Genomic DNA, 23,750 nt, shown 5'->3' on the forward strand with positions numbered 1-23,750 from the left:
ACTTGTCATAGAAAGAAATATGTTGGTATCCCGGAAAGCCATGTTTTATTTCAAATATACTCATTAGGCACAGTGTAACATAACGAAGTTAATATTGATTTACTTTAATTGTTGGATGGGACAGATAATTTTTAATATTAAGGCCTGCAAAAAGAGAAGAAGATTTTTTCCTGAAGATCACTCGAATTCACAATTGAATGGTTATGTTTTTCGCTCGTATCTTGTATGTAGGTATGTATCTATGTATATGTTTGTAAATTTCTTTATTACCTCGTATCTTCCAAACGGCTCAATGAGGTCGATAATTAACATATCGTAATATTCTTCTGAAAAAACCTAATTGTCTTTAGATAGGTTTTTGCTAAAATATGGCAAAATGGCGGATTTTTGACGCGAAATAGTAATATGTTAATTTTAAAAAAAAATAACCAACTCTAACGAATAGGGTATCGAAATAAAGGAAATTAAAAGGGGATTACAAAAATATATATAAATGTAGTATAATAAAAAGGTTCTTTAGTGCCGGGACACTAGCAAGTCTAAAATAACATAAATACTTAAAAAAATGAAAAACCCGGCAGTTTTTGATTTTTTAATTATTTATTTTATTAGAGCTTAAATACTTTTTTTTCACTGTGTTCCACCTTCCCCTATTGAGTTTTAGCAAATTCCGAAACAAAAACTTAATAATTTATTGCAAAAAATCGAGAAAAATCTGATGATGATTGAAAGTAATACAAAATGTTTTTTTGAAAATTATATATCACACAGATGCAATTATTTTTACTTTATCTACTCTCCTATTCAATATTCAAAACTGTCGTTCTAGAAAATAAGTTAAACAAATTCAGTGACCAAACCCATCAAAAATTAAGTGTATTATTTCACAGTAAATTTGTATATTTGATATTATATTATAAATTATAATGTAATATTTTGTATAACAAAACAGTACATTTATCATAAAAATAACATAAGTAAAGCATATAATAATTCATACAATATGTAAATTACACTTTTGTACTTATATTTTTCTCTGCATCCAATGCAATTGACTGAAATGTTGGTTGTTAAAATGTTAACGATCATTATTTAAATCACAATTGTTATTGTTTGTTGCCTTCAGACATTATTATCATAACTGTCCGATTATTTTAACAATATTTATGTAATAAGAGTTTAAACTATGTAAGATATGACCACAAAGTGATTATTGTTGTTAAATCATTATTACAACGTAATACACAATATGTTGTAGCCTGTATTTGCATATCTACTTGTACTCCAAGCAAATTACACATTTGGTTTCTTAAGGTAGTTTCATTGCTTGAACTAGTGTGAAACCCACTTTCCGATAGGTAATTAATAACAAATTTCGTAATTTTGATGTAAATTGGTCAAAATTGAAAACTTAGGCATTAATTATCTCGTGTTTAAACGGTCAAAATTTCTGAAACTTTGGGAGTTAATAAGTAAGGCTTATTCTTTGCCTGTGAAAAAAAAATCGTTAATATCTGTCGAAAAGTGGGTTTCACAATAGTTCAAGCAATAGAACTACCTTAAATTCTGAAAGGAACAGTTTCCTATCGTAAAGTTTTAAGTACCTAATTTTTAAAAGATTTTTCGGGTACTTGTTCTTCCACAGCATCTGGAAAATGAAAAACTGTTCGTTTTAGAGTTAAAAGAAAATGCACCAATAACTAATAACCAATTTGCTTAGAGTATTAGCGATTGCGCTATGGATGGCAGCCTCTTAAAAAATTGGCTACGATGAAAGTGTGCAATGAATTTTTTTAGTTGACGGAAAAGAAAGTATAACACAAGTTTTAGTTTAGTTAATAAAGCAGATCCCTTAAAATTTTATTTTTTGGCACATTAGAGTTTTATAATAATTAATTCCCTGACGATAACGACGTTGCCCTTATGGAAACACATCTGTTTTGGAACTCCGAATATTAAGTTTGAAATTCAGAAAAAGAATATAAAACTTTCTCTGAAAAAGTCATGAAAAATCTGAAAATATTAAATAAATTATATTAATTAATCATTTAATGACAGAAAATGGTAATAGATTGAAACTTTTCGGAAGAAATATTATTAAAGAGTTACTACTTTTCTGAGTTTCTACTTTTCTTAAAATTTTGTAGGAACTTCTTCTTCTAAAAACTCGAATAATTTTCATTCATGATTACATCCAGGACAGCGGAGTACCATTAATTAAGCCGGAAGTGATCAAATTTTCATGTTATTAAATTATTGGTCGTATTCCAAACGCGCGCGTGGGTGCCTACTAACATGTATATTTTTGGTTCATAACAAATTTTTAGGCCTCTTATGGCTCAGTGGATACAAATTTGCTTGAACAACAATGTAATTTTATAATGTATTAGTTTAAAAACACTCTATATAAAAAGAGCATGAAATTATAATGGTCAGTAATTCGTTGATTAATGTAGGCTTGGTGCTTTTATTATGCTTATAAACTGTATGTATGTATGCTCTATTAAAAGTAATGACTAATGAAGTAAGTAATGACTAAAAACCATTTGAATGACCCCATTTAATCGATTGTGGCACATGTCATGGCGTCATTTACAACGAATAAATTTTGCATACAGTTGGATGAACTTTTATCTTAACTTTATATTTATTGAACAAAATACATTTATGTATTTATTAATAATGACAATATGATAATTTTTTCCTTATATAACTTTATAAGTTTTATTAGTCGAATAACTTAGGCGAATAACTTGAATAGGTGTCGCGTTCTCAAGCGCAATTTTCCTTGATAATAGGATTATCAAACCAAGTTACATAATCACAATACTTAAAATCTGATGGATCTCTGAAAAATGAATAGAATGAAATTAATCAATAATACCAGCCTACCCATTTAAATCACCCAAGCGTCAAAAATTACCCTATACAGTAGATGCTGCCTGATTCGGAACCTTCTTGTAATCCGTCATACCTATAACAGTATTTACAATACAGATTTATTATATAAACACAAGAATTCTTCGTGCCTTGAGAAGTTAGAAAATGATTGAAATCTTATCAAATTGATATGCAATTTTTGCAGATTACAAATTACCCTTTTTCAAAAAGTTCCGGACTGCAGTTAGGACTCTATATTCCAACAAATTCGATAATTCAACGCCGCTTTGCAAAGCGTTTATTGGATTAGCGTGGGTTCACTGTATACCAACTTTCGTCCAGTTACGAATTATAAATTTAATTTTCTCGATTTTATTCAATGTGATCTTATTTCTTAGAAAATTGCAAAAAATTGAAAAATTTTGTTTGTCTCCGATTTGGATAAAAATATATATTTTCTAAAATAACTTAGACACAAATTATATACGTGGGTCAATCAATATCAATGGCAAAATCGGCAGATTTTAAATTATTTAGGGCAATTAAAACTGCAAAACCATAAAAATCTAACTCATTTGGCAGTTAAATGCTTATTTACTTACACATCTCCAGTAGAAAATTTTAGACGGTTTTCGCTAAAACTACCCACCCAATCGTTAAAAGAACCCAATTTTTGTTATTTTTTGGGATTTTCTTTATTTTTTTCAAAGGGACATCTAATAAAAATTACAAAAAAATGGAAAATTTATTTTCTCCAATTTCGATGCAAATAAATATCTAGAGAAAAATCAATTTGTTCTCTATTTTGGCCCAATTATGGTTGCTTTATGGACAATTATGAGTAGTAAAATTTTAGACGAGGGATGATATTTCCCGGAGCAGTTTTTTCAGTCAATACTTCAAAAATTTTCCATTCAAGTGTAATTTAAATTTTTCAAGTTGTTCTCTTATATTTGTAGATTTGAAGGTGGCTTATTGAAGCAGATTTTTTGGTATACATTCTTCGAGATTTGTATACCTACTGCATTGTACAGTACAGTAATACCACCTATAAATGATATCACTACTTATAATACTGTTTTTAACAACAGAACACAATTCTATCCATCTGTTGTTGTGGATTACAGTTTACTTATTTCTAGTATAGATGGCGGAGAGTAACATTATTATTACTCCCTTTTGATTCTATTCACACTTATTTTTGATTCACGATTTCTTACTTCCTAACTTTATATTTACATGTAATTCTAACTCGGAAATTGTTTTTATTTCTTGATTCGAATATTTTCCTCTATGATTATGCTTTTTCTTTTAAGATTGTAATTAGAGAGTCCCGACCTTTCCAAGAGCATTCTATAACTTATGGTAAGCTTTTTTTCAATGAAAGTGTACCTAATTACGAGGAGGAATAGAATACTTATTTCTGATGGAATAAAAGAAGCGATTGATAAAGGTAGTTTAGTTGAATTGTTGTCTAAGATGTAATTTTTATTTATTTTAGTCTTTGAAATGGGAATATGTGGTACTCAAATGTAAAGTGTAATCGATTCAACGCCACCTGATCTTTTTCAGCCCAGATTGTAATTTAACAATTTCACTTAAGAAACAGAAATAAACCATTTTGTATTTTAAATTCTAAATAAAAAATTCCCATTCAACATGGTCTTAAAAGTTACGAGCGATCGATTCTAAATGAAGAAGCGCCTGATTGAGAGTTAAATCGCTAATTATTAAAAAGAAAATAAATAAAAAATCATTTAAATAAAAAATAAAATATTTATTATGAATAAATTTTAATGAAATTAATAACATAAAATTTATTAAAACCAAAACACAGTGTTACGTTTTTAAAACAAATTAAAATTATAAATCTATAAGCACAGTTTTTAATATTTTAGAAATTTTCCGTACGTCTACATTTTATCAAAACTGGAACGGTTGACAAAGTAAAAAATTGCAGAATAAATTAAAAAATTGAAAACCTTTCAACGATAATAAAATTTACCCATATATATAGAATGAACATTTATGTTGGGTTTTGATTATGCCACTTTTAGAATTTAGATGAAATTAAATGATGTTAGAATTTAAATACCAAGGACTTTTTTGTTCCCTGATGTTATATAGATTTATAATTCTAAAAAAATGCAATATATTCCTTAAGATCTATGTTAAAAAGTTTTAATTTAAAAATATCACGTTTATTGTTCAGGAATCTTTTTATAAAATTGTGATATGTATCAAAAATAAAAAGATTTGGCGTTCTATCAATATAGGATATAATTGGTGGCATAAAATTATCAAATAGCAAAATGAACAAGATATACCCAAGCATTAAAAACTCCCAACACTTTACTTATTAAAATGAATAGGATATCGATCGAAATGAATCAGCATTTGAGTTTTCGATTCAAGTCCATTCAAACTTAAATCAAAAATTATAATTTTCTATTCAATTCCGTTGAAATCTATTGAAAATGTTGCATCGGATTTAACAAGAAAATAAATAGTTTTAAGTACCTAGGATTGAATCAGAATGATTGAATTTCCGATTCACATTCTTGATCATTTCAATAAAAAAGAAATTGAAGTTTTTTACTAGGATAGTTATAGGAAACACATAAATTTCAGGAAAGTCGTAATTGATTTCAGGTCTATATCTTTAGGCGGGTGAAAAAATTCCCATTTCTGTATTAATCTTTTATTCTTAGCGGGTTTTTTGTCATCCCACTATTTTCGTTTTTTGAGCGTTCATTGAATGAATATTGTTTTTTGACACATAGAAAATTACTGGACAAAAAATTGAAAATAAAATTATCATCAAAATTGATTTGGCTTTTAACCGTCTTAATATTCTACTAAAATAATAGGTTGTGATCGTTTTGTAATGATGCCATCAAAATTATAGAATTATTAAAAATCCAAGTTGCAACTCCGAAAAATCTATGTTTAGCAATTTATTTCTATAAATTACTTTTTTAAACATTGATCTCCCCCTTTCAGTTTCACATCCCTTAGAAATCGTGCGGAAGTTTAAGAATTAACGATCTAACAATTAACTAACTCTCTAACAATTCAGTAGAGGCTATAATGATAATTTATGTAATAAACGACTGTTCTCTAATTTTTTTAATTCCAGTTTAAACGTTTAAAATTACTAAAAAATTTTCTGTGCCATATACAATGCCATATAGTGTTCCACTATTTTAATGGAGTCATTTCAAAACGAACACTACTATCAACTTATTTAATTATTATTATTTACAAATTAATATATTTGACAATTTACAAAATTTAACAAAATTTTATAAAAATTGATAAGTTTTCATAACAGTTTTTCTTATTTTAAATTGGCACTAAACAATAATTTACAGGTAAGTAGTTAGATAATTTTCTAGTCACAATATAAATGGAAGAATTAATATTTTAAATTTAAGGTCAGTCTTAATCGTAATAATGGAATCAATCACTTGGAATATATAACTATTAGTATGGAGGTTAAGCGATGTTTTTAATACTACTTTGCATCTCATACTCATAAGATAAATAATTATTCGGGATTGGCAGAGATGAGAGACCTGCAGTTTCAGATCACTGAATTGGGTACTTACAGCAAAAATTTGGTTGTCGAACTAAATTCGGTTTTTAAGTAATAGAAATTGTATCTTATCGTGGATAAGATAATTTCATCCAGGAATACTATCATTTCGCAAAGGATAAACCTAAATGTTGAATAATGCTTTGCCTGATAGCTTGGTCTCCGAAAATTGGCTTTTATTGCCTTAAAAATTTTCTAACGCTATACTGAATGATTAGATGTGGTTGCCTCTGTTTATTTGTTGTAGGGCATAATATTAATGTATTAATTGGTACCTTCCATTTGTGGATTTGTGTGTATATTTTGTAAAAGACATTTCAAAACATCTTTATCACCAAACTACCCAGCTGTTAACGAAAATGTACTGAGCCAACGATCGTAAAATTCGATACTTATATACTCTTATACTCTTACTTCGCTACATGTTATTGTGTTTTTGAATAATTTATGCTCTAGATCGGCGTTTTTAAATAAAATTTAGGAAATGAACTAAGTTCGCTACATTGAGATTACAATTCAGTCCGCTTATATGTGCGCAAGAAAATATACCAATTACGATATCATGCAACACAATTGAGCAATTTTAAATGTTTTCCCCATACTCTCCTTATACTCTCAATTTTTCAAGACATTCAATGCCAAAGAGTATGATGAGCCAATTAAATCGGTACATGAGCACAAAAAGCAAAGTAAAATCATGTTAACCTCTTTACAATTATTTTCTAGTATTAAGCAAATTTTATTTACTAACAAATGTTTACTTGGAATGTGTTTTTTTTTTCGATTTTTAGGACGTATATTTAATGGTTTATTTTTTTATAAAACATAATTAAAATTATAAATAAATTGTAATAAAAAAATTAAATACCCCAATCCGAAATAATTTATCAAAATTATATGAATTAATTTGTTTTAGTCCCATGTGATTACATGCCACGTCCTCTTAAAACCATTAAACCATTTATACCTTTTACATTTTTAGAACCAAGGAAATCACATAATTTAGGATCATCTACTGAAATGAAAAAGATGAGTGACCTAGGTAGCTATTAAAAAGGCACCAAAAACGTTATATTTTGTTTGTGTTTTTATTGCCTAGCTAGCTCTTCACGGCTTTAGCTATACATCTTGACCCAATTGACGATTCGATTTCTTAATACATATTTTATTTCCAAAATTGGATGTGATGATCCTAGTATAGATATGTAATTTCCAAACTTTATTTGGATATGCATTGATTTTCAAAAATGACTAGATTAATAATTACTATACTCATATTGATTCAGCTGAATCTCGCATTTTTCGTCGATTCATGATTTCGACTCGAACATATGCCACTGTACTTAAAGTGGCAAATATGACTAATATAACTAATTGATAATATAATTGTAGAACGTTAGCATATGCTAATGCTGCAGCAGCGGACACAGACTAAAAAATAAAAAAAATATATCAGTTTCCTGTATGCCTTTTAAATTAATTTAAGACTGTTCTATACACATTTTTTACTGGCGTGAAATAATTCTTTAATTGACGTGAATCTTCCTAAATATTGTTTGTCTTATTTGACATGCAGATATACTTTCCAAGGGACAACCGTTAAACTGAATCTTTATAAATAAAAAAAAAAAACAACATAATACCTGCGTAAATTTAAACACTGCAAAAGCTTCCGCACTACAATCACTAAACAAGTCACCAAGTGTTGCGTATAATTGTGTGTTGACACAACTGTCACCAAATCCTAACATAAATGATCCTAGAAGTGCAAGTGCTGGTGATGGTGTTATAAATCCTAAATCATTGGTAACGTTGATTGGGGAATCATTAGGTAAATTTAAAAATATCAAAAAGAATGCTACTGTATGGACGATATAACCACCAATAATAATTGGATCACGACCCCATTTATTAGTTTTTGAACTAAATATACCAAATAGTAATCCACCTAGAAAGAAAAATTATAATTTAAATTCATTATAATCATCCCATTATAGTTTTACTGAAAATTCTGTTTGAAAGTTTTAAAAATTTATACAGACGCGTAATGTTTGCTACTCAAGTCAAAAGTTAAGACACGAATTTTTGTTCAAATTGAGCTGCTTTCAAGATATTGTTCCCAAGTTCTAAAGTTTAAGGTATTCTCCCCCAAAACTACTCTTTTTCTTCTATAATGCTAGAAAGATGCAGTTTTTTGCATTCGATTTGAAATTCCTTAAAATTAATAGCAAAAATCGGAAAACTTAATTGCATTATAAACCCCACTCCCCTCGAAAAGCAAAAAAATATCCTCTAAAATTACTTTGGTTTTTTTTCTCCACATGTTATGTTATTTTTGAGGCCGGAGGCTCGTACGAGGTTTTTCATCCTCGAGCCCTTTTGCAAGCGCAGCGAGTAGTTACATTTAATATATTAATATTTCTTCTCATTATTTCAGTAAGTTATTAATATGACAAATTTTTGCGAGGTTTAATATGCTTCTTGTTTGACTTGTTATGTTTATGTATATGTGTACTTGAAATACAAGATCACGATAATAATTACAACGACTGCCCATTTAAAGTAAATGAATAAAATTAAAAAGAATTCCGTTACGTCGATATTTTTACAGTGAAAATAAAAATATTGTCTTTTTTTTTCAAGGTTTTAATTTCAATAGTATTTTTATTAACTAGCCCATAGTTTAATTTCGAGTATCGTGGTACTTATTTTAATAATTATGTCTCGACTCGAAGTCAACAAAAATTCATCCTTATTCTAATATTACTGTTTTGAGTGAATATATTCCAAGTGAATTGGATTTAATCAAGAATTTGGTATTCGACTTTTAACATTAAAAGTTATTAACCTAGTTTCGTCTGAGATAATTTGGCCATTCAAATTTTGAAGAAGTCTTAAAATTTTTTGGTTTTCATTAAAACAGTTTTTCGTTTTCATTTTTTGGTAAAAATGAAAATATGTAATAACTAATCATTTTTATAATCAATCATATTACCTATTACTTCACCAGCACCAATTAAAATTCCTGATAACGCTGCATATTGATTTGATTTATCGCCAAATTCTTTTGTAAATCCAATACATGCTCCATATACTGCACTGTAAAACGATAATACAAAACCTGAAATAATACAAATTCCACTGATTAATTAAAATTAGCAGATTAGCGATTAAATTTTATAATTGTTATTATAACTTTATGTGGATCTTTTTTTTAAATTTTATTGTAGATGAACATTGCACTTGGGAATTTTAGTTTACTAAAAAGTGACCTCTTTCATTTCAGATCCGAGTCGTTAGTTCGAGAATGAGAATTCATGTAGTGAATGGGTAATGCTGATTGGCCCGCTTCCGTGTTGGAGTTCGGGTTTATTTATATTCAATTTTATTCTTTTGACCGGAAAATAAAAGTACAACATAAATAAAAGATTTTCACCAAAATTTTCTACAGATTGATTAAACTTACCTGTGTACAAGAATGTTAAACATAACAAAAGCATTTCAGATCTACTACACAAGGCAAGAGCATCTTTCAAAGCTCTTACAGGTCCTTTTTGTTCAGCTATATCCAATTCGGAATCATCTCGACGTGGAGCTTTTCTTAATATAAACAAAACAACGATTCCAACTATTGCAACGCTTACTAATGTTGTAATTACTGTAAATCTAGTATCTGAATCAATTTCGTCTTTTCCTCGAAATTGGAAGTATACAAATGTATTTCCAATGAACATACTAAAAATTTAGGAAAATACATTAATGTCACTAACAACGAATATAATCAATAAATACTATGTTACCTGGCTTGAAATAATGCCCAAAAAATTCCACTATGTTTAGATATTGTGTCTTTTGTTGAATTGAGCGCTAGAAAATTACCTTGGCCCGTCCATAAAAGGGCTGCTCCAAGTCCAACAAATGCACTTGCTAAGTACAGTAGCCATGCTTTGGGCCATAAAAAACTTCCTATGTATATTCTGAAATTAGAAATTAACTACTTTAGAAGAGTTTGATTCACGAACAAATCAAAAAATAACCAGCGCTACTATTTTCTACTTTTTAACCGACTTCAAACAAAAACGGAGGAGGTTATCAATTCGACTGTATTTTTTTTTTTTTTTTTTTTTTTTTATGTTTGTTACCGCAGAACTTTTGACTGGGTGAACCGATTTTGATGATTCTTTATCTGTTTGAAAGCTGGTGCTTCCCGTTTGGTCCCATTTCATTTTGGTCTAGTTCTGACAGCGGCATCCATGAGAAAATCATAAAAGTATTAAATTTGCATTCATTATGCACGACAAGAGGACAAATAACTCAATATCACTTCGGTGATTCTTTTTTTAGTGAAAAATTAGTTAGTGTACTTCAGATTCACTAAAAATCCAAAAATAAAAAAACTTTTAACAAAAAGAAAACCGACTTCAAAAGAAAAGTTTTTCCAAAACAAATTAAAATGCACTAAAAAGTAAACAAATAATGATAATATAATGGAGTTAAAATTATTGTTATTTTTGGAGTCGGTGGCAGCCAAGGAAACAACAATGACAGAACAGTTTGCTACATTAGCTTGACTGCCACCGACTCCAAAAATAACAATAATTTTAACTCCATTATATTATCATTATTTGTTTACTTTTTAGTGCATTTTAATTTGTTTTGGAAAAACTTTTCTTTTGAAGTCGGTTTTCTTTTTGTTAAAAGTTTTTTTATTATACCATGTATATTATATATACCAAAGTATACTAAGTTTAGTCTCAAGTTTGTTACGCTTAAAAATAATGATTCTATGAACCAAATTTTGGTATAGGTGTCCATAAAATCACCTCATTAGTCTATTTCCGGTTGTCTGTCTGTCTGTCTATCGTCTGTCCGTCTGTCATCACGAAACTCAACACGAACTCAACTCAACACGAACTCAAAAATGAAAAGAAATATCAAGCTGAAATTTTTATAGCGTGCGTAAAAAGTGAGGTCAAGTTCGTAAATGAGCAACGTAGATCAATTGGGTATTGGGTCCGTATGACCCATCTTGTAAACCGTTAAAGATAGAACAAAAAATTAAATGTAAAAAATATTTCTTCTAAAAAAAAACAACTAATTTTAATTATATACACATATACAATAATACTTTTCAAATTTGTGCTCAAAAATAACATTGCTCTAATAGGTTTCAAGATTGTGGTGTCCTGGTCCCGGAATTAAAGACATTAGTGATAGCTAGCGAAAAAATGACATCACAGCTGAAAAAAATGACCCAAAATAAGTGGATTTCAAAAAAAATTTCAATAAGGTCGGATAAAATTTGCTTGTGTTGTCAAAAAATCGAAATTTTGAACTCTATGACGTCATCAAAATCCAAAAAAATTAAATTTTGCTCTATCAGACCCGAATTTTATCCAATTTTGATAAACGAAGTATGTAATAGTACTAAATTTGGGTCATACTTTTCAAATTTATGCTCAAAATTAACCTTGCTCTAATAGATTTCAAGATTGTGGTGTCTTGGTCACGGAATTAAGCACATGAGTGATAGCTAGCGAAAAAATGGCATCACAGCTGAAAAGAATGACCAAAAATTAGTGAGTTTAAAAAAAAATTACAACAAAATCGAATAAAATTTGCTTGTGTTGTCAAAAAATCGAAATTTTGAACTCTATGACGTCATCAAAATCCAAAAAATTTAATTTGCTCTATCAGACCCGAATTTTATCCAATTTTGATAAACGAAGTATGTAATCCTACTAAATTTGGGTCATACTTTTCAAATTTGTGCTCAAAATTAACCTTCCTCTAATAGGTTTCAAGATTGTGGTATCCTGATCCCGGAATTAAACACTTTAGTGATAGCTACCGAAAAAATGACATCACATCTGAAAAGAATGACCCAAAATAAGTGGGTTTCAAAAAAAATTCCAACAAAATCGGATAAAATTTGCTTGTGTTGTCAAAAAATCGAAATTTTGAATTCTATGACGTCATCAAAATCCAAAAAATTTAATTTTGCTCTATCAGACCAGAATTTTATCCAATTTTGATAAACGAAGTATGTAATAGTACTAAATTTGGGTCATACTTTTCAAATTTATGCTCAAAATTAGCCTTGCTCTAATAGATTTCAAGATTGTGGTGTCTTGGTCCCGGAATTAAGCACATTAGCGATAGCTAGCGAAAAAATGGCATTACAGCTGAAAAGAATGACCCAAAATTAGTGGGTTTCAAAAAAAATTTCAACAAAATCGGATAAAATTTGCTTGTGTTGTCAAAAAATCGAAATTTTGAACTCTATGACGTCATCAAAATCCAAAAAATTTAATTTTGCTCTATCAGACCCGAATTTTATCCAATTTTGATAAACGAAGTATGTAATCCTACTAAATTTGGGTCATACTTTTCAAATTTGTGGTCAAAATTAACCTTGCTCTAATAGATTTCAAGATTGTGGTGTCCTGGTCCCGGAATTAAGCACTACAGTAATAGCTAGCGAAAAAATGGCATTACAACTGAAAAGAATGACCCAAAATTAGTGGGTTTCAAAAAAAATTTCAACAAAATCGAATAAAATTTGCTTTTGTAGTCAAAAAATCGAAATTTTGAACTCTATGACGTCATCAAAATCCAAAAAATTTAATTTTGCTCTATCAGACCCGAATTTTATCCAATTTTGATAAACGAAGTATGTAATCCTACTAAATTTGGGTCATAATTTTGAAATTTGTGCTCAAAATTAACCTTGCTCTAATAGATTTCAAGATTGTGGTGTCCTGGTCCCGGAATTAAGCACATGAGTGATAGCTAGCGAAAAAATGGCATCACAGCTGAAAAGAATGACCCAAAATAAGTGGGTTTCAAAAAAAATTCCAACAAAATCGAATAAAATTTCCTTGTGTAGTCAAAAAATCGAAATTTTGAACTCTATGACGTCATCAAATTCTAAAAAATTTAATTTTGCTCTATCAGACCCGAACTTTATCCAATTTTGATAAACGAAGTATGTAATCCTACTAAATTTGGGTCATACTTTTCAAATTTGTGCTCAAAATTAACCTTGCTCTAATAGATTTCAAGATTGTGGTGTTCTGGTCCCGGAATTAAGCACATTAGCGATAGCTAGCGAAAAAATGGCATCACAGCTGAAAAGAATGACCCAAAATAAGTAGGTTTCAGAAAAAATTCCAACAAAATCGAATAAAATTTGCTTGTGTTGTCAAAAAATTGTAATTTTGAACTCTATGGCGTCATCAAAATCCAAAAAATTTAATTTTGCTCTATCAGATCCGAATTTTATCCAATTTTGAAAAACGAAGTATGTTATCCTACTAAATTTGGATCGTACTTTTCAAATTTATTCTCAAAATTAACCTTGCTCTAATAGATTTCAAGATTGTGGTGTCCTGGTCCCGGAATTAAGCACTACAGTAATAGCTAGCGAAAAAATGGCATTACAGCTGAAAAGAATGACCCAAAATTAGTGGGTTTCAAAAAAAATTTCAACAAAATCGGATAAAATTTGCTTGTGTTGTCAAAAAATCGATATTTTGAACTCTATGACGTCATCAAAATCCAAAAAATTTAATTTTGCTCTATCAGACCCGAATTTTATCCAATTTTGATAAACGAAGTATGTAATCCTACTAAATTTGGGTCATACTTTTCAAATTTGTGGTCAAAATTAACCTTGCTCTAATAGATTTCAAGATTGTGGTGTCCTGGTCCCGGAATTAAGCACTACAGTAATAGCTAGCGAAAAAATGGCATTACAACTGAAAAGAATGACCCAAAATTAGTGGGTTTCAAAAAAAATTTCAACAAAATCGGATAAAATTTGCTTGTGTAGTCAAAAAAATCGAAATTTTGAACTCTATGACGTCATCAAAATCTAAAAAATTTAATTTTGCTCTATCAGACCCGAATTTTATCCAATTTTGATAAACGAAGTATGTAATCCTACTAAATTTGGGTCATACTTTTCAAATTTGTGCTCAAAATTAACCTTGCTCTAACAGATTTCAAGATTGTGGTGTCCTGGTCCCGGAATTAAGCACATGAGTGATAGCTAGCGAAAAAATGGCATCACAGCTGAAAAGAATGACCCAAAATAAGTGGGTTTCAAAAAAAATTCCAACAAAATCGAATAAAATTTCCTTGTGTAGTCAAAAAATCGAAATTTTGAACTCTATGACGTCATCAAAATCTAAAAAATTTAATTTTGCTCTATCAGACCCGAATTTTATCCAATTTTGATAAACGAAGTATGTAATCCTACTAAATTTGGGTCATACTTTTCAAATTTGTGCTCAAAATTAACCTTGCTCTAATAGATTTCAAGATTGTGATGTCCTGGTCCCGGAATTAAGCACATGAGTGATAGCTAGCGAAAAAATGGCATCACAGCTGAAAAGAATGAACCAAAATTAGTGCGTTTCAAAAAAAATTTCAACAAAATCGGATAAAATTTGCTTGTGTTGTCAAAAAATCGATATTTTGAACTCTATGACGTCATCAAAATCCAAAAAATTTAATTTTGCTCTATCAGACCCGAATTTTATCCAATTTTGATAAACGAAGTATGTAATCCTACTAAATTTGGGTCATACTTTTCAAATTTGTGGTCAAAATTAATCTTGCTCTAATAGATTTCAAGATTGTGGTGTCCTGGTCCCGGAATTAAGCACATTAGCGAAAGCTAGCGAAAAAATGGCATTACAGCTGAAAAGAATGACCCAAAATTAGTGCGTTTCAAAAAAAATTTCAACAAAATCGGATAAAATTTGCTTGTGTTGTCAAAAAATCGAAATTTTGAACTCTATGACGTCATCGAAATCCAAAAAAATTAATTTTGCTCTATCAGACCCGAATTTTATCCAATTTTGATAAACGAAGTATGTAATCCTGCTAAGTTTGGGTCATACTTTTCAAATTTGTGCTCAAAATAAACCTGGCTCTAATAGGTTTCAAGATTGTGGTGTCCTGGTCCCGGAATTAAACACTTTAGTGATAGCTTGCGAAAAAATGGCATCAAAGCTGAAAAGATTGACCCAAAATAAGTGGGTTTAAAAAAAAATTCCAACAAAATCGGATAAAATTTACTTGTGTTGTCAAAAAATCATAATTTTGAACTCTATGACGTCATCAAAATACAAAAAATTTAATTTTGCTCTATCAGACCCGAATTGTATCCAATTTTGATAAACGAAGTATGTAATCCTACTAAATTTGGATCATACTTTTTATTAGAACAACATTATTTTCATGTTTCCCGGTCCAAAGTGTCTACACAAATAGTACATGAAGTAGTCTTTTTTCTTAATTTTTACCTCTTTACAAACTAGATATTTAGAACCCAAAAAATTAATTCACTGACCAAATACGTGATAGTTAACGAGGGAGACGTGACATCTCCATGTAATAAATAAACATAAATTTTTTGTAAGGATTCAGATTCCAGTTAAATGAAATGCATTTTTAAAGAATCGAAGAAAAGTTAATTATTTTCGAATTAAATTGATATATATTTATATTTTCGAGATTTTACGTCATAAAATTGTCAAGTAAAACAATAAGGCGCAATATGCCCTCCTACGATTATAAATATATTTTTATTTTTATAATTAGGTTTTTTATAGATTTGTAGATAATTGAGCCACAGCAACGCTCGACTGGGTCAGCCAGTAGTTTAGGTAATATACTCTAAGAAATTTATATTTTTTGGCACTTTTTCGTAATTATTTCTGGTTAAGGTTCCAGATACCTATCCTCAAGACAGGTTAGTCACCTTCGATGTATTTTTAATTTTTAATCTTACTAGTGTTACCAAAAGAAAGAATGTATTTTAAATATTTGTTTTTCAGCCGATAGAAACATAAATACGCAATAAAATCCGTTACATATCTTTGTTCACACAGCTGGATAAAACAGTGAAAGTCCAATCTTATTTTCATTGATAAAGTATTAATTAAATTATTGTAAAAAAAACTGGATTGAGACAAGCCTACTCTGAGTTTGAATATTTTTATAGATCAACAGTAGCCAATGGCCATTAAATAAGAAATATATATAATAATTACATCATTTAAATATATAATTGTTCATATTTAATTGAAATTGACAAAATAGTTCTATATTTATCAAATATCAAATATCAGCTTAGCTATTTTTAAAATTTATTATCATATCCGCACACCAGCGATATTGACGATTTTACCATACAGTATGGATTCAGAAAGTGATGATTGCAACATTATACCCCTCCCACCCACAAAAATAACGAAGATAAATAGCAATAATCAAGGCCCGATGTAGCTATTTCGCCGCACTGGGCAAAAATAATGTTCGCCGCCTTTTACACTAAAACACTAGGTTAGTCATGAGGTAATTATTCCAAAGATTGGATGTTAAAATATTGTGGGAATTATATAATATTCACATATGTCAGTCTGGGGCGTCTGAACAAGTATACAAATGTTCATGAGAATGTGTATTTATGTATGCATGTTTGTAAGCTCCGAGTAAAAAAAAAATGAGGCGTCCAATTAACTACAGCAGATTTCTGACATCCGGTTTATCATATTTTAAGGATTATAATAAAATGCCGCATTGTACCTAGGAATGTAGGATAAAAAGGTGTTTCCCAAAAATATTATAATACTTATATACAAACTATACTGGAAAAAATAATATTTATCGATTGTGAGTCCCCGCCAAACATAAACGGAAGGAAAAGGGATGCTAGTTCGGAAATTAATAATAATAACGTCGGTAAAAATTCATGGTAGAATTTGTTTGTGCTCTCAATTTAAAATATGTACACATTGAAATAATTGGGTTCCTTCGTTCCTATTTAGGTATTCTTTCTTCTTTCTTTCAACCTGGCTGTCTTGTTTTCTTAGGAGGTATCATTAAAAAATTTGTAAGACATAACATCACTTTAAAATATATTGGTCTGTCTATGGATTAGAATCTGCAAAATTACCATTTAGACCTTAGAAAAAACTGTTTTCTGGGTTTGCTAAGCATGTTAATTTTAATAAGATTTTTCTCCCCAAGAGGTAAAACTGAGAACTAAATGGAATCACCCAGCGCTCTCAATTGTCACGTCCTTATTTTTTTCGCTGTGGACATTTGCCCGGCTGCGACCCCCCCCCCCCGCTCGCTTAGATCGGGTCCTGTTATAATACATAGCACAATCTAATAATTTGTAGTTAGAACGGAATAGAAATTATGAAATTTTCTCAATTTTTCAAAAGAACTCCTTAAGTACTTTAGATACAAGCCGTTTGTTGCAAGAAAAAAAAATTCATTCCTTTATATTACTCATGGTTAGGACCCAAAAACCATAAAAATCTCATTTAAATTCATTCTAGAAATCGATTCAAAATGAAACTTTTCGCACAGAATTTTAAGCGATATCTGAAAAACTACTCTAATAAAAAAATACCTAATAGATAGTTTTAGAATCAATTGAAATTCAAATATTGCCTAACTGAGAAAAATATCAGAGTAAATATTTTATATATATTTTAATAATATACACAATTAATGCCTGTATAGGTATTTTAAATCGATAAAAATTGAAATAATTAATACATATTTTCTAATACTGATATTATTTTATGGATAATAATATATTGTTTAACTAACACACAATTAGAAAGTAATGTTTCGTCAATTATGAAAATATAATTTTAAATTATTTTATAGAAAAATATTTAATAAACCGTAAACTTATTTTATAATTAAAAAAAATTTTTCATACCGTGATGAATACATTGACGCTATCAGCACTGCCTTGTTACGACAAAGGGTGTTTATCTTTAAAATGCTACCTTAATTTTGATCAATTTTAAAAAAGATTAAAATTGATTTCAATTACTTATTATCATTTTCGAAAAAAATGAGAGTTTCAGAGTTTCAAGCAAAAGCGGGTATATTTGTGTCTTTTAATCTTACTACTAAATTAAAAATTTTTCGGTGGAACCATGAAAAGAAAGTAACATTTTGTTCTTTTTAATGAAATCACATACAAAAATAAAGTTACAACTGACTGACTGTTGCAAAATTTCTTAAAGCTTCTATATTAAACTTTACATAGACGCCAAACAAGTTGACTATCTACATAAAACAAAAATAATAACTTACGCATATGTGATTGATCCAGCAACGATTGCAACTCTTGGTCCAGTTAAAACAATAAACGATGGTACAAACCAATTACAAACAGCAAATACTCCATAAATAATTGCTAAACTGAAGAATGCTTCATTACCAGTAAAATCCTTTACACCGTGCAAAATAAGTTTCTGTAACAAAGTTTAAGTTTTTAGATTTATTGACCAAGTATAGTAGAGTAAATATAAAATGTATTGGGATAAAAAATGAAACTTTTGACTATAAAAAATATATTTGATACAAGAATGATTCATTTTTATTTGAATTTCCACAGTTTTCAAATGGTAACCCATTTCAAATCGATATTCTCAGCAACGGGAACGGATCATTTAAAACCTCATTAAGTTTAAAAGTACCACACTCTTTAGTATTCCTTTGTCTGTTATCAACTTCACTTAATCTTTTGACTATTTAAGCAAATAAAGAGTGTATTTTTTTATTTCTTTCATATTCAGGTAGATTCAACGGTCCTGATCAGCCTTTTTTTTTCAAATTATTTTAAGGACATTAATTTAAAATTTTAATTATGGCAAAACTGAGTTTACAAAACATCAAAAATATAATACAGGTTCGATCTTCAGACTTCCTTTAACTTTGAGGCGATAACCCTACTTAGAATTTATAGAAACTGAATTTCAAATTTTTTCTCTAAGTTCAACATTATTAATTTCAGATTATACTTCTAAGTAAAATTTTTATAAATGTTTTCGTGTAATTATAAAACTATTTCAATAATTCAAGGCCCTTTTTATTATTTACGAATAAATTTAAATTATTAACAAAACTGTTTATTATCACAAAATAGTATTACAAATAATTAATAATTAATTTTATTAGAAATATGTTTGTTTACATAAAATATGAGCGTCAAGGTTGTAAAAAAGTCAGGTGTAATGCAGATAATTATTATATTTTATTTATAACAGTAAAAAAAGATTTTGATTGAAAAAATAATAATGTCGAATTATTAAACCGGTTTAGTTGTTAATTGCAATTTAAAAAACTGTATCAGTTTAATTTATTTAATTTAATCATGAATCTCTAACAATACCGGCTATGTTTTTTACGGGAATAAGAAAAGGACCAAAAAAATCTACCCCTAAGAAAATAATTCAAATTGATATAAGTATATAATAGCTATACGGTGTATACACCAAAAATATGTTTCAATCTTTAAGTCCTAGAGAAAATTTACTGTAATAAAAATTGTATTTCTTAAATCATATAATTGATTAAGATTTTCAGAGTTATTTCATTCAGCTGCTTTTTTTAATAATAAAAAACTTTCTAATTTAAAGTGGTGCTATAAGTCTTATGAGCTACGAGCCTGAATTGACCTTTAAATGACTCTGAAAGTCAAGGCTTTTTAGAATGCTTCCCTTTTAGTGTATATGTTAAGAGGCAATTATAGACCCAACTTTGTATTTAGGGTTCAAGTCGACGCAACGTGTTCATTAGACCTATCTTGTTCTTCGATTTAAGAAATGTTATCATGGTGGGGCCCGTTTTCGGGAGGTTGTCTGCCTTCAGGGGCATACACCTGTTTTTTGCGATGTATATCTCAAAATGGATGAGTAGATCCTAAAATCGAGTAGGATTCTTTAAACAGTTGATTTACTTGTACTCACCAATTTTGAGATACATAACCCAAAAAAAACCCAAGACAAAAGTGTGTAATATCTCTGAAGATCGTCAAACGTCAACCCTTGAAAACGAGGGATCCACCGTGATAACATTTCTTAAATCGAAAAACAAAGTTTGTTTAAAACGGGTGGCCAAGTTTTTTCGCTTGAAGCTGAACCAAAAATGCAAAGTGATTCCCTTAGTAAATATAGACCATTTAATGGCAAATCAGGAATGATAATAATTACAATAATAACTCGAAACTTTTTTAAAGCACAGTAAAAAGTTTTGGTAATATCAAAGAGGTCGTATTACGATCAGCCCATTTACCCGGATTACAATATTCAGATTAAATACATAATAAGCTCTTTTAAACATTTTACTCTTAATTAATGCCTTTACCTCTAAAAAAAGATTAAAGTGCCTTATCAAAATATTAATAATTTTACAAAATACAAAACTGTTATCAATATTGAAAATGAAAATTTAAATTCAAGTATTTGGTTCCACATAAACATTAATTTTAATTCATGTACAGAAGCTTACTTTGTTTACAATCAGATGAAAAATATACAGATTGTTAATGAAATCATTATGGTATATTAAACTAGCCGTTACTCGTTTCTAAATTTCTTAAAAAATAATTTATGAAATAAATGTAAGGAACGATTAGATGTATCAAACTTTACAATAAATAAATTAAAATTCCCAATAAACACTTCCCTATTGCTCTCAACCCTATGCTATAACAAACAGTAGACTTACCCCCCAATCTCTTACACCCCCAATACACACTTTTATTCCTACTACACCATTTAATTACTAAAAAGGGGGTCCAGTCTTTGTCGACCCTCAGCGCTCGATTTGTTCATTGTATAATATAATATATCACACCTCTTTTGACCCGCAAGAAGTGCTATGGCCTTAGATATCCCTGATGTAGTGTACAGTTATGAAGGGGTTAACTGGCCATATGGGAGTTTGGGAGAATTCTAGGTGGGTCAACGGTCAAAAAAACGAGAAAATGGGCCTGTAGGTTCAAAATGTCCATAAATTAAATTTCAATTATAAATATGTTTTACACTTTTAGAAAGTCCAAGAACTTTTAAATACTCAAATGTTGAATACCGGAATCAAATTTCATTGAATTGCTGTTCGAAATCAAGAAAAGCTTAACAAACACATCAGCCAAAGATTGAAGTGCGTGGCCACTTAATTCTCTGCTAGACGAATCCGTTTACCTTTTTATTGCACTTTGGGTCGAGTCTTATATGAGGTCCAACGGGCCGTTTTCTGCTAGTCCGTTGCGGAAATGGCACATGAACTATCGGATAACATATACAAATTATTTTACCAATCTAATACCTACACTAACAGTAATATACCTGACAATTATACTGGAAATACAATTGGTACATTTTATTAACATAAATAAATAAATGGATTTAGATAAATTTTAAACAAAGTGAATTCATAATATTGATAAGCAAAATATTTTAGCATAACAATAGACTAAAAACATCAATCAGAATCAATAATTACTTCCATGAATATAAATAAAAGTCAAAGTCAAAAATTGTAGAATAAAGTAGAAACCTAGTTCCTGGTGTCTCGATGCCGTCTCAATAACACCTTCATGCTCCCTTAATAGCTTAATACTGGCGACGCCTATACATACCAATCAGTATAGGCGTCGCCAGAAAAGATTAAAAAAAAAACAGCTGAAGAAGCAAGTAAGCAAACGAAATTTTAACAAGTATATATACCAATATTGTATACAATTTAAGCACAAAGGTAAAAAAGTAGTAGGTACAAGCGAACCTTCAATAATTTGCAAGTGGCAAAATTTAACAATCAAAGGTTATCTATTTTGAAATCAAATGGCAATGATCAAATGTTATTCACCTTAAATAAAATTGATATTTTTGATAACAAGAATCGTTTATTGTTTATAAACACTGAATTTGAAGACTATATAAACTAATGTTTTATTTTCTTATTGCGGAAATTAGTAATAAAACGTTTCAGATGATTTGAAAGGACCTATATTAAATTTTAAACAATTGAAGCCAACCCACAATTCCGTTGATGCTTGAAAAATTGACACGGTTTTCAGAAATGTGAAAATTTTGAGTTTTGCTTATATTAAACCGTTAGAGATAGAACAAAAGTTTAAATGTAAAAAAATTTCCTTATAAAAAAATTAAAAATATTTGTTTCTCGTAAGGGGCAAATTAGGCAAAACTTTGAGGTCCATTTTCTCATATAATATAAAAGATAACGATATGAAAATTAGGTAGGTTGGTTCAACTAAAACCAGAAAATATTAACTAACTTTTCTAGAAAATATTTTCCAAAACTAGTAGTATGGCTACTGGATGTTCATGTAAAGCTGCTGTTTTAGTATGTTATTTGAATCCCTTAAAGGACTGTGAAACTACTTTTTACAAACGAACAAAAATTGTGCTACCTGCGTTATACGTGAAAAAATATTTTAATTTTTTTCATAAATTCATTACATCTTTACTTTTTGCGATTTTAGTGTTTTTTTTTTTTTAAGATTTTACGGGCGTATTTAATATACTTAATAGAAAATTGAAAACAAATCTATAAAACAAGTTAATTACATTCAAACTATGGTGAAGGCACTGAATACATTCAATTTGGTTAAAAATGAATTTGGTTAACGCACTGACTTGTATTCTTGCTTATACCTATGTTTTATACTGGAAAAATCTGAAACAATCTTTAAACGTTCGAACTATGTATGATAATACATAATCAGACAAACAAGGGGGTCACTGTTATAATATCGATGATTTTTGTTTGGGGATTAAAAATTAAAAAGTATAATTTTACCATTCAAATCTATTTTTTTAATGATGTTATATGTTTGAAAACATTCACAATTTATTTTATCGAATTCAAATATTTTAGAAACGTGTAAAAAAACCTTTATTTAATTCTCATTAAAATTTATTTGTATACAAAGTACAAATTTTTATTAAAAAAAAATAGCCTTGACTATTTTAATCATGAATGAAAAATTGAAAAAAGCATTGCCATTTATTACCATTTAAAAACAAATTTATTGACGGTATATCAATAAAGTATGGACTGGAAAATCCAAAGACCTTCGTATTAATCATGTTTCAATGTAAGATGTGACCCCCTTTTTAATTAAATCAATTTTTCTCTAAGAGATAATGAAAACTGGATTTAAAAAAAAAATAATAATAATATTTTTAAGTCAAGGCTCAATCCTCACACATTAGTTTCTGATAAACTAATTGATTTATCGAGTAAAAAACAAGTTTTCGATTTATTTTTAATTCTTTTTTCAATAACCGTAAATGCAAATAAAAAATTGGAAAATTGCGCTTGGCAAGTACCTTTTTTTATCGCAATTGAAAAAAATTTAATATATTAAGTGTTTTATAGGTATACTATTCAAGCAGCTATGGTTTTGGTTAAACAGAAATAG

The 23,750-nt window shown here is 29.0% G+C and overlaps 1 protein-coding gene across 1 annotated transcript in view; it reads right to left on the bottom strand.

Annotated features, from left to right (window-relative positions):
• Window positions 1-7,350: 7,350 nt before the first annotated feature.
• LOC123295256 (UNC93-like protein MFSD11) overlaps window positions 7,351-23,750 on the bottom strand; it is a 33,197-nt gene continuing 16,797 nt past the window's right edge. The window contains exons 2-7 of the mRNA XM_044876527.1: window positions 18,614-18,774; window positions 10,279-10,455; window positions 9,945-10,213; window positions 9,474-9,599; window positions 8,122-8,426; window positions 7,351-7,909 (exon numbers count right to left, since the gene is read on the bottom strand). Coding sequence (XP_044732462.1) covers window positions 7,751-7,909; window positions 8,122-8,426; window positions 9,474-9,599; window positions 9,945-10,213; window positions 10,279-10,455; window positions 18,614-18,774 — 1,197 coding nt within the window. The 3' untranslated portion in view covers window positions 7,351-7,750. The remainder of the gene's footprint in view (window positions 7,910-8,121; window positions 8,427-9,473; window positions 9,600-9,944; window positions 10,214-10,278; window positions 10,456-18,613; window positions 18,775-23,750) is intronic.

This window comes from Chrysoperla carnea, chromosome 3 (assembly GCF_905475395.1).
Source record: "Chrysoperla carnea chromosome 3, inChrCarn1.1, whole genome shotgun sequence".
NCBI classification, from domain to species: Eukaryota; Metazoa; Arthropoda; class Insecta; order Neuroptera; family Chrysopidae; genus Chrysoperla; species Chrysoperla carnea.